Here is a 17215-nt window from a genome sequence, read left to right as displayed (position 1 = left end):
GTGTAGCAGTTAGCCCAACGCTATAACCGCACCAGGGACCTGGGCTCAATTCCCGCTGCCTTAGGTTCTTCCCAGGACCGTGTCAGACAGCTCAGGCTGAGGCAGCCCTGCAGCGTAGCAGTTAGCATAATGTTATCACAGCCCCAGGGGCCTGACTTCAATTCCTACCGCTGAATTTGTACGTGATCGCATGGGTTTCTTCCAGGTGCTCCGATTTGCTCCAACGTTCCAAAGACGTACCGGTTAGTAGGCTAATTGGTCACACGGGTGTGATTGGACAGCGCGGGCTCGTTGGGCCAGAAGGGCCTGTTACTGTGCTGGATCTCTCAATAAATAACGAACTTCACACACTGCTTGACTCGCTGAGTTCCTCCGGCATTTTGTGTGTGTTGCTCAAGATTTCCAGTACCTACGGCAAGGTTTCTCAACAGGGGCTCCTCGAGAGGTCAGTTGGGGTTCCGGTAGAGATTGTGATAAAAAAAATCATTTTCTGAACTTCAGTCAAAGCGCGATGTTAGCACTCAGTGCAGCCCTGTCAGCAATCTCATTAGAGCTTTCTCAGCCCGGGGTGATACTGCTCAGTACGACCACGTTTCTTTGGTTGTGTCCATTCTCCGTTTTTGACACGAAATAGGGGAGGCCGTTGATAATCGGTGACCACTGTATCCCACAGAGGGGAGACTGTTGATAATTGGTGACCACTGTACCACACAGAGAGGAGACTGTTGATAATTAGCGACCACTGTATTGCACAGAGGGGAGACTGTTGATAATTGGCGAGCGCTGTATTCCACAGAGGGGAGACTGTTGATAATTAGCAAGCGCCATATCAGACAGAGGGAGACTGTTGATAATTGGCGAGCGCTGTATTGCACAGAGGGAAGGCCGTTGATAATTAGTGAGCATTGCATTGCACAGAGGGAGACGGTTGATAATTGGCGAGCGCTGTATTGCACAGAGGGAGACGGTTGATAATTGGCGAGCGCTGTACCACACAGAGGGGAGACGGTTGATAATTGGCGAGCGCTGTACCACACAGAGGGGAGACGGTTGATAATTGGCGAGCGCTGTACCACACAGAGGGGAGACGGTTGATAATTGGCGAGCGCTGTATTCCAGGCTGATGAGCATGAAGTGCATTTTCTGAGCATTGAATGGACTCACCCATTTTTATATTTTATTCACTCTTGTGTTTTACAGATGTGTCTGATGGTCCAATGCGGCCCTTCTTGAATTACAATCTTCTGGGTCATCTCGCTCCACAAATGCAGTAATGAACACAAAAAGGTCTGTCTTTTTAATGAAAGCTACTTATCAATGGGTTTTACATGGACTGCTGATCCAAGTTGTCCCATTCCAACATGCTAATCTGTGGCAAACGACTTACAAATGCAGTAATGGCTCCAGCAAAATTGAAAATACACCTAACTACAAATCCCAGCCATATGGCACATAAAAGTGCTGATTATTTTAAATGCCTATTGGAATCTCAAAACAGAGTAAAGCTTCTGTTAATAAAGTCACAGTCAGTAAAAAAAATCCAGGAAGCAAGTTATTTAGTAGTAGAACTTATTACCCAGAAAAGGAAAAGTCACACAGCTGGTGAGAACTTAATAATGCCAGCATGTAAAATTATAGTGGGTAAAATGCTAGGACAAGTTGCAGTATGAGAAATTGAATGATGATGATGGCTGGTTCTTCGCTTGCGAAGATCAGGAGGGAAGAGTCCTCAGGAGCAACGGCACGATCGTTGGTGACTGTAAAGGCCGATTTGGGATCTACAGACTCTGGAGCAGGAGGGACGTAGGAACGGCTGGGATGTGGTCACTTGGGTAGCAGGATCTTTCCTGTGTCTCCTCTTCTCTTCAGCTATCAGTCTTCTGGATTCCTCAACGTTTTTGGGTGCTCTGTGTATCAGGGTTCTCCAGTGGTCTCTGTCACAAGCCACTGCTACCACTCATTGACCTTGATATTTGCCTGAGAGAGCTGCTACTTAAGTAGATTTCTCTTGCCCTGAGAGAGTTCTCTGTACAGTGCTGCTTTCGGTAACCTGGAGTTGTCCATGAGAGACAAGTGGCCTGACTAGCGAAGCTACCTGAGCAGCAAAGTGGTTTCAATGCTTGGAAATTGAGCCTTCTCCAGGACGCCATTGTTGGAGACATGATGCAGCGCTGATTTGCTTGCGGTACAAGTCCCAGGCGTCGGAGCCATAAAGTAATGTGACAACGGCAGCCCTGTACACCTGGACAGACGCAGCTGGTGGTTCTTCCACACGTTTCTGGAGGCGTCCGAAGGCACTGTTAGCTCTGGTGAGTCGATTGTCAACGTCCCTTACTTCCGTACCGTCGCTGGAGATGACGCTGTTCAGGTAGGTGAACTGCTCAACTGTGGTGAGAGGGTGGTCGTCAATGGCGATCCGAGGTGGGATGTAAACACCACGAGGGGGCTTCTGATGGAGGATCACTGTTTTCTTCAAACTGACCGTCAACCCGAAAGCTCTCACAGCCTTGACGAACTGAGTGACTGCAGCCTGTAGCGCGTCCTCTCTGTCTGCGTGAGAAGAGCACAGTCATCCTCATATAGTGCTCGAGAACGGGCTCTGGCATGATTTTTGTTCGGGCGAGAAGGCGGCCACTCTCAAACAGTACGATAAGTCAACGTATTGATGACATGCCACACGATGCTGAAGAGGTTTTCTGTGATAAACTGAAAAATAACAGCTTTTCTATCCAGGTTGATCAGTCAACAGATTTCACCAATAAATATAATGTTGCAGCATTTGTAAGATTTGTGGATGGTGAAATTCAAGAAAACTTTTTCTGTTGCAAAGAGCTGCCCAAAGCAAAGACTATTTAATGTTTTGTCTTATATGTGGAAACAGAAGGTCTGTCTTGGAGGAACTGTGCTGGCTCCTGTACTGATGGTGGCCCATCAATGGGTGGCTCCATGAGAAATTTTGTTTCTCTTGTAAGAAACTACCCTATTTCGCAGACATTTTTCATGATATGAACCAGCTGAGCAAGTCTCGACAAGGCCCTGGAGAAAATGTTTTGATTTCAAATGACAAAATTCTTGGATTTAAAAGGAAACTGAATTTTTGGAAAAATTATGCAAAAGGAAATCTTGAAATGTTTCCACTGCTGCTTCGGTTAAGAGTGAGGAAGGATCAGAAAGTCTTGAGTCTTATTGAAAACCATCTGGAAGAGCTGCAGAATAAAACTGAACAATATTTCTCCTCCCTTTCAACACAAATGTATGACTGGGTGAAGGACCCTTTCTCTGAATCTTCTGCTCAGCCTGAGAACTTGATTTTGAGAGAAGAGGAAGAACTTCGTGAGATACGGTCTTATTGTGCACTCAAGATAAGATTTTCTGACCTGCCCCTGGATAAGTCTGGATTTCTGTGAAAGAAGAGTATCCTGCCATTCATAGGAAAGTAATGAACATTTTGCTGCAGTTTTAAACTTCTTACATCTGTGAGTAAGCTTTTTCTTGTTTAACAAGCATCAAGAGCAAGGATAGAAATCGTCTCATTTTAGTTGAAGGTGAAATCCAGGAGCATTTATCTCAACTTCGACCCAGAATTAAATATTTGTGCAGCAAAATACAAGCACAGGTTTCACGTGATCATTTGAGCCTGATCACTGATCATGTCACTTAGTAAGAAAAATTTTTTTCCCCCAAAGTCTTGTATAAAATTGTGTCTTAGGCTATATTTTCATTCATATGGCTTTGGCTTATAATTTTTAGTAGGTTTACCATTCAACATTGTCAATAAATTTTCAGGTTGTAAATACGAGGGGTGACTAATAAGTTCGTGGCCTAAGGTAGAAGGAGTCAATTTTAGAAAACCTAGTACATTTATTTTTCAACAAAGTCCCCTCCTACATTTACACACTTAGTCCAGCGGTCGTGGAGCAATGATTATGCAGGAAGTTTGAAGGTAATAACTCATCTCGTTCTACCTTAGGCCACAAACTTATTAATCACCCCTGATGCGTTATTAACTTTAAACTTTCTGCATAATCACTCAAAGAGTTGAACTGCATGTGCACGTAACGAGAGCTGTATAAATCATCTCCTCCTACCGTGGGCCATGAACTTATCCATCACCCCTCATAGCATGAATTAAAAATCAAGTTACGTTTATTTAAATTAAATCTACTGAACCTACCGTTAGAAAAATTAAACCCCATTTTGGCTTAAGCCATTTAGTTAACTGAAATTTATTATATTTGCCTTATGAGTTTTTAAAATTTATGAAAGGAAAAGAACAGATTAATTTCAAGAAAGGTAAGCTAACCTTAACAACCTGTTTTTTCAAGAAAGGTTGGCTAAAAATTCATTCTCTACTCAAAAGAGCATTGACAATTATTTTTGGATTATTATATCAACAACTTACAGATCAAGCTAACATACCGTGAGCTGTAGATATGATTTTTATGCAGGGGTTCCCTGAGACCTGAATATTATTTCAAGGGTTCCTCCAGGGCAAAAAGATTGAGAAAGGCTGATCTACAGAATCTGGGTTTGAAAGTTCATGTCATACAAATCAGTGATTCTGCTATCATGGCTGTTATTTTATTTACTTATTGATTCATGGCTGTTATTTTATTTATTGATACACATAGTGGAACAGGCCCTTTGAGTCACACTACCCAGCAACCCTGATTTAACCCCAGCCTATTCTCAGGACAATTTACAATTACCCTGCTGACCAGTATGTCTTTGGACTGTGGGAGAAGCCCACGCGGAGAACACACAAACACCTTACAGGCAGCGGTAGAAATTGAACCTGGGTCACCTGTACCGTAAATGTTGTGCTAACCACTAAGCTACCACACCACCCCAAGCAGTAGCGCACACATCTTCCCAGCTTTAAAGATCAGCCCCTCACCTGGATCCACCTGTCACATAGAACAGGCCCTTTTTACCTACTTTAAGATCAAACTAACCCTTCCCTCCGACACAGCCCTCTAGTTTTCTTTCATGCACGTGCCTATCTAACAGTCCCTAATGTATCGGCCTCTACCAGCACCCCATTCTGTGCCTGGGAGAATCTGAAGGGGAGGGATAGGTTACTGGTTCAGCACAACACTGTGGGCCAAAGGGCCAGTCCCTGTGCTGTACTCTTCTATGCTCCAGAAGAAACACACGTGGTCACAATATCAAAATCTGAGAGGGAAGGGAATCCCATGACAGTTTGCAAGATCATTAACCATTAGGGTTGGGAAGGCTGGGAATCTGGAGATGGGGCCACACATGGAGTCCGCGGGTGGGATTGTGAATTTACTGTTGGAACGGGGAACCTGGTGGCAGGACTGCCCTAGGAATCTGTGGGATGGGATTGGGAATTTACTGTTGGAACGGGGAACCTGGTGGCAGGACTGCCCTAGGAATCTGTGGGATGGGATTGGGAATTTACTGTTGGAACGGGGAACCTGGTGGCAGGACTGCCCTGGGAATCTGTGGGATGGGATTGGGAATTTACTGTTGAAAAGGGGAAACTGGTGACAGGACTGCCCTAGGAATCTGTGGGATGGGATTGGGAATTTACTGTTGAAACTGGGAACCTGGTGGCAGGACTGCCCTGGGAATCTGTGGGATGGGATTGGGAATTCATTAGTGTGTGGCCTTCCTGGGCGGGCCTGGGAGAGCAGAGCAGGGCACGGCGAACCGGACCATTACCTGGGATGTAGGTGAACTGCACCTCCTTGGCCACAGGCCTGATTTTCTGTCGGAGGTTCTGGTACCTGAAGCAGATGACTTTCCCTTTAAGTGTGGCGGTCAGCAGGTCGCAACCACCCTTGGGCTTGGAGAAGGCGGTCAGGCCGTACATATTGCTCTGCGAGGAGAGGCGGCTGAAACTGTCTTCCACAAAGGGACAAGAGCCACAGAGACTTCTAGGCGGCCCTTCCATGATAGGAGAGTCTCACAGCTCTGGCACATCCACGGCCTAGCAACATGCGGGGTCTTCCACTGCCAAGCGGATGCTTTATGACGTTAACAAAGCCTGTTTGCCCCTAACAAAGACCTGATGCAGGTATCGTCGCCTTAAGATGACGATTCTTTGCCCCTATCAAAGATGGCGACGTTTTATTTAATCGAAATACTTAAGTGTTATTTCAGAAATCAGAATCTGGTTTGAATATCACCGGCAAATATCGTGAAATTTGTTGTTATGCTGCAGCAATACATTGCATACATATTAAAAACTTAAATGAGTAGTGCAAAAAAAGTACTGAGGTATTTGTTACTGATGTCAATAGTTAATTCTTTGAAATTATGCTACAGTCAAGAGCCGAGCTATTAAAATTCAAATTGAAACTTAATGTTAGTTACTTTATGCAAAAACATCAGATAAAATCCACATTAGACTATTAGGAATTCACAAGATCAGAATCAGGTATAATATCACTGACATATGTCATGAAATTTATTAACTTAGAGGCAGCAGTACAATGCAATACATGATCATATAGAAAAAAATAAATCAATTACAGTAAGTATAAACAAGTATATTAAAATAGTTAAATTAAAAATAGTGCAAAAACCAAAATAATAAAGAAAGTAGTGAGATAATGTTCATGGGTTGAATGTCCATTCAGAAATCGGATGGCAGAGGGAAAGAAGCTATTCCTCAGTTGTTGAGTGTGTGACTTCAAGCTTCTGTACCTTCTTCCTGATGATATTAATGAAAAGAGGGCATATCCTGGGTGATGGGGGTAAAAGTAATAATAAAATCCGCCTTTTTGAGGCATCATCCTTGAAGATGCTGGGGAGGCTAGTGCCCATGATGGAGCTGACTGAATTTACAACTCTCTGCAGCTTCCACTGTGGGTAAGCTCAAGAAAGCTTACCAACATCCCTACTTCCTTAGGGATCTAGAGAAATTTGGCATGTCCCATTCGACTCACCGCAGAGAGCATCCTATCTGGACACATCATGGTTTGGTTTTGGAATCGCTCTGCCCGTGACCGCAGGAAACTGCAGAGTTGTGGGTGAAGTTCAGCACATCAGAGAAACCAGCCTCCTGCCTACACTTCCCACTGGGAAGAAAATACAAAAGGCTGGAACACATACCACAGGGCCAATGGACAGCTTCTGCCCTGCTGAGCTGCTCCCTAGTATAATAAGATGGACTCTTGACCTCGCAATCTCTTGTTATGATCTGCACTTTATTGTTTACCTGCCCTGCACCTTCCTTATTGTTTTACCTTCTACTGCCTCAATGCAACGCTGCGATGTTTTGATCTGTATGAAAGTATGCAAGACAAGATTTTCATTGTACTGTACCTCGGTCATCATTATGTGCCATGTCATATGAAATGGATGACCATGGCCTTTCCATGACTGTGACCATAATTGTTTTTGCCAAATATTTTCTACAGAACTGGTTTGCCATTGCCTCCCTCTGATAGGATCTCAGTGCACATGACAGTAACAAACCGATTTACCAGTGCCTTTTAACCAAGGGTTTGTATGATCTCTGATGTGTTCCAGTCCATCAGCTGGTAGGACCAGAATCACCTCATTTTAACGACTCCATTGTCAGTGTTCTTCCAGAATATTGTATTTCAAAGTTCAAAGTAAATTTATTATCAAAGTACACATATGTCACCGTATACACCTCTGAGATTCATTTTCCTACGGGCATACTCTATAAATCTAATAACCATCACAGAATCAATGAAAGACCGCGCCAACTGGGTGGACAACCAGAGTGCAAAAGGCAACAAAGTGTGCAAATATAAACAAACAAACAAACAAATAAATAAATAAACAAACAAGCAATAATCATCAAGAACATGAGATGAAGAGTCCTTGAAAGTGAGTCCATTGGTTGTGGGAACATTTCAGTGATGGGGTGAGTGAAGTTGAGTGAAAAGTTATCCCCTCTGATTCATAAACCTGATGGCTGAGGGGTAATAACTGTTACTGAACCTGGTGGTGTGAGTCCTGAGGCTCCCGTACCTCCTTCCTGATGGCAGCAGCAGGAAGAGAGCATGTCCTGGGTGGTGGTGGTCTCTAACGATGGATACTGCTTTCCTGCGACAGTGTCTTGTATAGATGTGCTCAATACCTCTGATGGACTGGGCTGTATCCACTACCTTCTGTGGGATTTTCTATTCATGGGCAATGGTGTTTCCATACCAGGCCATGATGCAGCCAGTCACCACACACGTGTAGAAGATTGTCAAAGTTTTAGGTGTTGTGCCGAATCTCCTCAGACTCCTGAGGAAGTGGAGGTGCTGCTGTGCTTTCTTTACCCATAGTAATGCACACATTGTCTCTGCTGTCTCTAGCTTTTTATCAGTCAAAGTGTTAGAAAATTAAAAATTAAGCACTCTTAATCTTAAATGTTTGGATTTTGATTGTTGCATAATCGCAAATGCCAATTATAAAATTATAAAATGCCGATTATAAAATCTGTATTAAACATTTAGAAAATTCTTTCTTCTTCAGCCTGTGACCTTGCCCACACATCTGGCTTCACCTATCATCCTCCCTACTGCCCCCCACACCCCACTTTTTATTCTAGCATCTTCCCCTTTCCTTCTCAATCCCGAAGAAAGGTCTCAGGCTGAAACATCGATACTGCCTCCCTCCAGGTTCAGGGGTTCAGCTCAGGGCTAACAACCCTGACTGGTCAAACAAAACTGTTACAGAAACAGCAATGAAGAATCCTTCAACATCCGAGTGTGACAGTATTCCTGAGCCTCCACCCGGGATTGGGTGACTGACAGCAGCGAATAGTGAGAGGAAGCTACTGACATGATGAAGGAAGCCCTGAACACCGCTAGGGACGAAGAATCTTCATCGCTGCCCTAAACGGCGGCAGTGTAACGGCCCGGAAGTATAGATACTGCCTGACCCGCGGAGCTCCTCAAGCATTTTGTGTGTATTGCTGAGCACCTCTCTGTTGTAAACACGGATATTACACTAGAACGTTTGTATCTACACTCAGCATGCTGACACTAAACAGTAGCGTAACGCTTCACAGCACCAGTGAGTGCCGATCGGAGTTCAATTCCCGCCGCAGTCTGTACATTCTCCTCATGGCTGCATCGGTTTGCAAAAAAGAGAGAAAAATATTAGTCGCTGAAGTAAAACTATTCCATTGAAAATGTTTTAAAAGTAGATGAAACACATAAGTTTTCTCATATTTGCTTATAACAAAGGAGAAGCCAGTTGAGTCCTTTGAATCAGTGTTACATAGAAACATAGAAAACCTACAGCACAATACAGGCCCTTCGGCCCACAATGCTGTCCTTACCTTAGAACTGCTTAGGCTTACCCATAGCCCTCTATTTTTCTATGCTCCATGTATTCATCCAGGAGTCTCTTAAAAGACCCTATCGTTTCTTGTTTGTTCACAAGAATTCTTATCAGTCCAATTGGCCCAGTTATTTCCCCTGACCCTCTCTCACACACGCCTATCAACTGCCCCAATTCTCCTGTTATTTACCTACACCGAGAGCTCACCTGGTGGGGACACGGTAGCACGGCGCAGGTGACCCTGGTTCAGTTCCTGCCGTTGTCCATAAGGAGTTTATATGTTCTCCCCGGGCTTCCTCCGGGTGCTCCAGTTTCTTCCCACAATGTACGAGTTAGGGTTAGTCAGCTGTGGGCACAGGAGGCGTGACGACACTGGCAGGCTGCCTCCATAATTCCTGCTGATTTTATTTGATGCAAACAATGTATTTATACCACGGAGAGCATTCTAACTGGCTGCATCACTGTCTGGTAGGAAGGTGCAGTAAAAGCTACAGCACAGGATCGAAACAAGCTGCCGAGAGTTGTAAACGCAGTCAGCTCCATCATGGATACCAGCCTCCGTAGTGCCCAGGTCACTTCAAGGACGATGCCTCAAGAAGGCGGCATCCGTCATTAAGAACACCCGCCACCCAGGTCATGCCATGTTCCCGTTGCTGGATGGACTTTAAAACCGTGAACACTGACTTACCACTTCTTTATTTTGAGTTTTAGTATGACTTATTTAATATAAAAATACTATATTTTCACTGCAATTCAGCTTTTTTCTCCATTATTATGTATTGCATTGTACTGCTACTGCAAATTCAATACATTTTGCAATATATGCTGATGATATTATACCTAATTCTGATTTCACTATATGTTGTTTCAATACACATGTGACAAATTACGCCTAATCTTTCTTTCTTTCTTTCAATCTGTCTTTGATAATAAACCATTGTGAAGTTGCTTGTGCCTCGTCTCACACCATGAAATTTGTGTGGTCACAAAACTTGACTATTAGTCATAGTCATAGTCATAGTCATACTTTACTGATCCCGGGGGAAATTGGTTTCCGTTACAGTTGCACCATAAATAATTAAATAGTAATAAAACCATAAATAGTTAAATAGTAATATGTAAATTATGCCAGGAAATAAGTCCAGGACCAGCCTATTGGCTCAGGGTGTCTGACCCTCCATGGAGGAGTTGTAAAGTTTGATATTCCAACATCTTTCTAGATGCGTGACAGAATTTTAATGTCAAGCCACATCTATGTCACCAAGCCCCAATCACCAGTGTGCTTGTCGCTGGATCCACATTAAAAATGTTCACTTTGACCTTCCCCGATAACGTTAGGGTCTGGAATTTCTCAGATCCTTGCTGAGAAAAGCTCAGATTAGTTCCATATCCTGGAATCTGCTGTCCTCTAACTCCAGACTTTATAGCAACTCACGCAAAATGCTGAGGAACTCAGCAGGTCAGGCAGTGTCTATGGAAATAGTTGATGTAATAGATTATAGATGATGTTTCAGGGCAAGCCCTTCATCAGGACTGAAGGTCTCAACCTGAACATCGACTGTTTACTCTGACCATCGACACTATCTGACCTGCTGAGTTCCTCCAGCATTTTGTGTGTGTTACTCTGAACATCGACACTGTCTGACCTGCTGAGTTCCTCCAGCATTTTGTGTGTGTTACTCTGACCATCGACACTGTCTGACCGGCTGAGTTCCTCCAGCATTTTGTGTGTGTTACTCTGACCATCGACACTATCTGACCTGCTGAGTTCCTCCAGCATTTTGTGTGTGTTACTCTGACCATCAACACTGTCTGACCGGCGGAGTTCCTCCAGCATTTTGTGTGTGTTACTCTGGCCTCAGACACTGTCTGACCTGCTGAGTTCCTCCAGCATTTTGTGTGTGTTACTCTGGTCTCAGACACTGTCTGACCTGCCGAGTTCCTCCAGCATTTTGTGTGTGTTACTCTGGATTTCGAGCATCTGCAGATTTTCTCTCTTCACACTTTTTCTAGTAAACGATCCCTACAAACAGTGGCCTGTTCCCTGTTGGAGTTGAGTGTAATCGCCTGTATGATCTGGCATTTTTGCGGTTTGACTAGAGTCTCGCTGAGCAGGACAACAGCATATCCGGCCTGGAGAGGAATTGGTGCCAACTCAATATGGCAGAGCTGAGGCGTGGAAAGATCCGAGGTTTGATCAATTTAAGAAACTAGACGAATTGGAAAAATCAGGTAATTGATGAGGCAGAGCTGAGGCGAGGCAAAGTGAAGAGTGATCTGAGATTTGATCGATTTACCAGATGAGCCATATTGGAAAGTTCAGGTACTGGCCTTATCGAGGTAGCATAGCCCGAGCCTGTGGGCGAGGAATGGCCTGGGGTTTGTATGATTTAAGCACTGGGCCAGATTGAAAAAATCAGGGTCAGAGGTGAGAGACAGGCTGGTTCAGCTCACTGCTCTGCGGGGGTTTGCTCGACACTGCTTGACTGGGGCCTTCTGAATTGGCTGCAGTGATGCCTGCCACCGTGAACTTCAGTTCTGAATGCTGTTTGCTTGCTTTATTGTTTGCACTATTTGTATTTGTTTCTCTTCCCTGCACACTGGGTGTTTGATGGCCTTGTTTTGCTCTAATGGGCTTCTTTGTAAGGAGATAAATCTCAAGGTTGTGTAAAGTATATACACTTTGATCTAAATGTATTTTAAACTTTAAGACATGGCTAAACTGGCTGAGTGGGCAACAAGGGCAAAATGATAGAGTGTTTAAAACCAGCTCACCGGCTGAAAAAGAAGGTATCAAGGACTTAACCAGTATGCTGCGGGAAAAGCTGTGCAAACTCCGGAGGGCGGAACATCTGCGACAGCAAAGAAAGAAGAAAGAGAACAGGCAAGTGCAGTTTGTGAGAGATCCATTCAGCTTCACCAGGACTCCTCTCGGCCAACAAAAATTTGGTATACTATTCAGCTTGAAGACAGAGGTAGAGGAGTTCCTGCGGGAGGCACACAGCGATCCACGGAGCGGTCAGGGAGTAGGAACCAATCGGCCTGTGCGTAGACTGGAAAATCCATCAATTGAGCTGAATGTGAAGGAGCCTACATGGCAGGAAATCCAGGACATCATCCGGAAAGCTAAAGCATCAGCTGCCCCAGGCCCAAGCGGCCTACCTGATAAAGCCTAAAACTTCGGAGGCTGTGGAAGATCATGAGAAAGAGCTGGGCCAAAGGTACTATTCCATCAAGTTGGAAATTGGCAGAGGGATGCTTTATTCCAAAGGAAGAGGATTCTTCCACAATTGCACAGTTTAGGACAATTTCTCTCCTGGATATGGAATGTAAGATTTTCTTTTCTGTGCTCACAAGGAGGCTGATTTCTTACATGACGCAGAACTGCTATATCAACACATCCATCCAGAAAGGCGGTATTCCAGGCCTTTCAGGGTGTCTGGAACACACCTCAATGATTAGCCATTTGATCCGTGAGGCCAAGCAGAAAAAAGGCGACTTAACAGTTGTCTGGTTAGACCTCGCGAACACCTACGGGTCTATTCCACATGACCTCATCCCAGAAGGACTCAACAACTACTACATCCCTGTGGCTATTCGAGACATGACCACCAGCTACCTAGGAGGATTCAAACTCAGATTTACTGCAGCCCATTTCACAACTAGTTGGCAGGCCCCCCAGAAGGGGATTCCAACAGGGTCCACCACCTCCCCCGTCCTATTTATTATGGGAATGAACAGCAAAGATGTAACCCGTGGCCTGACGCTGGAGTCGGGCATTGTTCAGCCGGCTCTACGAGGGTTCATGGACGACATCACTATAACAACTGTGTTACATGTCCAAGCAAGATGGGTATTGGAAACCCTGGGTAATGTAGCCACTTGGGCGAGGATGTCTTTCAAGGCCAAGTAGTCCAGGTGCATGGTGATGAGAAAGGGCAAAGTTACTAGCAAGTTTAGCCTCCAAGTTCCGGGTGAGGTCATCCCTTTCATCGAAGATAATCCGATAAAACGTTTGGGGAAGTAGTTTAATGTGTCACTGACAGATGGGGCCAATGTCACCAATGCTGTGAAGCAGACAGACGAATGGTTGAAGAAGATCGACAAATCCAGACTTCCCGGTACATTCAAGACCTGGCTGTACCAATACAGCCTTCTGCCCAGGCTTCTCTGGCTCTTCACACTTTATGAGATCCCCTGACTGCCGTAGAGGGCATCAAGAGGAAAACCAACAAGCACCTGCGGAGATGGTTGGGAGTTCCCCCAAGCTTCTCTTCAGTGGGCCTCTACATTTGTTCTGGGCAACTGCAGCTTCCCCTGTCATCTGTTGTGGAGGAATTCAAGGTGGCAAAATACAGAGCTTTATTAAGCTTGGGAGATTCCAATGACGCCTTGGTAAAGCAAGCAGGCGTTACAACCAGATCTGGGCAGAAGTGGGCAGCCAACGCAGCTGTGGAGGAGGCAGTGTGTTCTCTGAAGCTGCGAGATATCATTGGCAACCCCTGCGTCGGGTGGCAAGGCCTCGGCTCAGTTCACTTCCAGCAGTGGGGAAACGCAAGCATAAGGAACAGGTGAGACATGATACAGGCAGAAGTATGGATCTGTGAGGAAGAGAAGCGGATGTCAAAGGCAGTGGAACAAAGGTCCCAGGGTGCCTGGACAAAATGGGATCTGCCCAAGTGCAAGATCTCATGGGCAGAGTTATGGAGACTGGAGCCCCTCCGTATTTCCTTCCTCTTGCGATCTGTGTATAACACCCTTCCTTCACCATTACATCTGTACACATGGGGGATGAGAGAGGACCAAACTATAAGCTCTGTGGTCAAGAGGGGACACTTGCTTATATACTGTCCGGGTGTAAAACATCTCTAACTCAAGGACGGTATAGGTGGCGCCATGATAAGGTGCTTCTGGCTCTTGCTGACACACTAGAGTGGGAGAGATGCAAGAAGAGGACGGCTGGCACAGATTTGAGGCCATCACCTTCATCAAAGGGGGAGCCAGGCCTTTCATAACCAAACAACCAAAGCCCAATCTGCTGCTAACAGCCAGGTCCTGGGAGATGAGGGTCGATGTGGGAAGGAGATTGCAGTTCCTGGATGTGGTGCACACAACCCTATGCCCGGACATTGTACTGTGGTCAACTGAAGACAAGAAAATAATTCTGGTTGAGTTGACTGTGCCATGGGAGGACGGATGGGAAGAGGCCCACGAGATAAAGGCCTTGAAGTACCAGCCCTTAGTGCAGGAGTGTAAAGACGAGGGATGGTAGGCATGGTTGTTCCCTGTGGAGATCGGCTGCAGAGGTTTCCCAGTCAAATCTGCATGGTGGTTGTTGTCAGATCTGGGCCTGGACGAAAGGAGCAAAAAACAAGCAGCTCGTACGATGGGGGAAGAGGCAGAAGGAGCCTCTTGTTGGATTTGGAGTAGGCGAGAGGAGGGGAGCTGGAAGCCAGGAGCAGATGGGCAATGATTTGGCCACCACTGCCGGCCCACCAACTGGCGAGTGTCGTGGTTAAGGTTCGAAACACTCGGTGAAGGTTGGGAATCACCTGATGACATCTGAAGGCTACGGTTACCTTATAAGGTAACTGGAGAATGCACCCTAACAGGAGTATGTAACAAGTTCATGACTGCAGCTGGAGAGACAGAGGTATTTAACACTGATTTAGGCTATGTTGGTGTGAAGATCTAGATGTTTGAAATTATGTGCAACTCAAAGGAAGCGTTATGACTGGATTGTAACTGTAGAAATTGTCCCCGTCATTACCTTTGTTCTTTAACATAAAATGTGATATAATATTGCATGAGGAGGCCTCTTCTTCCAAGAATATCTGCTTGTTCCTCTATCAGCAGCTTCAGTGTCCCTCTGGTGACTTTCTTCACCTTCACAGCTCTCCTAAGGGGTCATTCCCTTAATGGAGAATGCCTGTGCATGACTTTGTCTAACGTGGGGAGCCTGATGCACGGGCAGTTGCCACGCAATCTTGACAGATCGGGGCCAGGGTCCAGTAGCACGGAGTGCAAGACAACTGGGGACTATAATGAAGTGATCATGATGAAGACTGCAGCAGTGGTGATGGGTAATCATTTTCTGCCAACTCAGACGACTGGGGATCCTTCACTGCTGTTGCGATGTGTCGTCATCTTCCGCCAGCTCCACTGTTGAGATCTCAATTAGATCGACCTTTGTTTGGGACCTGCCCCTTGCCCTTACCACCGTGGGTGTCCCTACCAGGAGCTAAACTCCAGGCTGCATCTGTCTCGGAATCTCAGGATCTCACAAGCCTCTCCACCATGACAAGGTGATGATCCTTAGAGAAGAAAAAGATTAGGTAAGTGAGAATAACTTGCAGCTCTGTACAGAAAGAACTGGGTTAATTGGATTACTGTGCTGGGAGCTGATGCTCTTAATGCCAACTTGTGCCATTATAACACACATAAAATGCTGGAGGAACTCAGCAGGTCGGGCACCTTCTATGGCAGAGGTTCCCAAATTTTTCATGGTGGTTAGCACAATGCTTTACAGTACCGGCAACCCAGGTTCAATTGCTGCTGCTGTCCGTAAAGAGTCTGTATGTTCTCTCCCTTGACCTCTCGGGTCTCCTCCCACAGTCCAAAGACCTCCTGATCAGTAGGTCATTGTAAATTGTACCATGATTCGGCTCAGATTAAATCGAGGGGTTGCTGGGCAGCAAGGCTCAACGGGCCGGAATGGCCTATTCTGCACTGCATCTCAATAAGTAAATAAAAGTTTTATGGCATGGATCACTACCATTAAGCAAAAGGTCCATGGACCCCAGATTGGGAACCCCTGGTCTATGGAGAGGAATAAACAGTCAACGTTTTGGGCCCTTATCAATCATTATTACAGTGAGTAAAGGGAATTACGAAGGCATGAGAAAGGGGCTGGCCAGAATTGACTGGAAAAGAACACTGGCAGGGATGATGGCAGAGCAGCAATGCCGGAATTCCTGAATGCAATTCAGAAGTCATAGGATATATACATCCCAAAGAGGAAACAGTATTCTAAAGGAATGATGACACAACCATGGCCAACAAGTCAAAGCCAACACAAAAGCCAAACAGCAGGCATATAATCGGGCAAAATTATTGGAAAGTTAGAGGATTGGGAAGCTTTTGAAAACCAACAGAAGGCAACTAAAAACATAACTAAGAACATAAAGATGGAATAAGAAGTAAGCTGGCCAATACTATTAAAGAAGATACTAAAAGTTTCTTCAGATACATAACGTAGAAAAGTGAGGCAAGAGTGGATATTGGACCGCTGGAAAACAACGCTGGAGAGATAGTAATGGGGGACAATGAAATAGATGAACTGAATAAGTATTTTGCATCAGTCTTCACTGTGGAATACACGAGCAATATGGTGGAAGTTCCAGGTGTCAGGGGTCATGAAATGTGTGAAGTTACCATAGTTATGAGAGAAGGTTCTTGGGAAACTGAAAGGTCACCTGGTAGATAAGTCACCTGGACCAGATGGTGTACACTCCAGGGTTCTGAAAGAGGTGTCTGAAGAGATGATCTTTCAAGAATCACTAGGTTCTGAAATGGTTCTGGAAGACTGGAAAATTGCAAATGTTACTGCATTCTTCAAGTAGGGGGAGAGGCAGAAAAAAGGAATTTATAGGCCAGTTACTCTGACCTGAGTGGTTGGGAAAATGTTGGCATCTATTATTAAGGATGAGCTCTCAGGATACTTGGAGACACATGATAAAATAGGCCGTAGCCAACATGATTTCTTCAAGGGAAAATCTTGCCTGACAGATCTGTTGGAATTCTTTGAAGAAATAACAAGCAGGATAGACAAAGAAGAATCGGTGGATGTTGTGTACTTGGATTTTCATAAGGCATTTGACAAGGTGCCACACATGAGGCTGCTTAACAAGCTATGAGCCCATGGTATGACAGGGAA

At 45.1% G+C, this 17215-nt stretch overlaps 1 protein-coding gene across 4 annotated transcripts in view; it reads right to left on the bottom strand.

Annotated features, from left to right (window-relative positions):
• kptn (kaptin (actin binding protein)) overlaps positions 1 to 5972 on the bottom strand; it is a 55226-nt gene extending 49254 nt beyond the window's left edge. For all 4 annotated transcript variants that reach the window (XR_010019851.1, XM_063063500.1, XM_063063501.1 and 1 more), the window contains exon 1: positions 5689 to 5972. Coding sequence is in view for 3 of the 4 variants with exons in the window: in XM_063063500.1 (XP_062919570.1) it covers positions 5689 to 5920 (232 nt within the window). In the remaining variant the exon portion in view is untranslated. The remainder of the gene's footprint in view (positions 1 to 5688) is intronic.
• Between the last annotated feature and the right edge of the window lie 11243 nt (positions 5973 to 17215).

The sequence above is a fragment of the Mobula hypostoma genome, chromosome 12 (genome assembly GCF_963921235.1).
Source record: "Mobula hypostoma chromosome 12, sMobHyp1.1, whole genome shotgun sequence".
Lineage (NCBI taxonomy): Eukaryota > Metazoa > Chordata > Chondrichthyes > Myliobatiformes > Myliobatidae > Mobula > Mobula hypostoma.
Note: the sequence above shows the minus strand (reverse complement) of the source record. Positions and strands in the feature narration are given on the sequence as shown.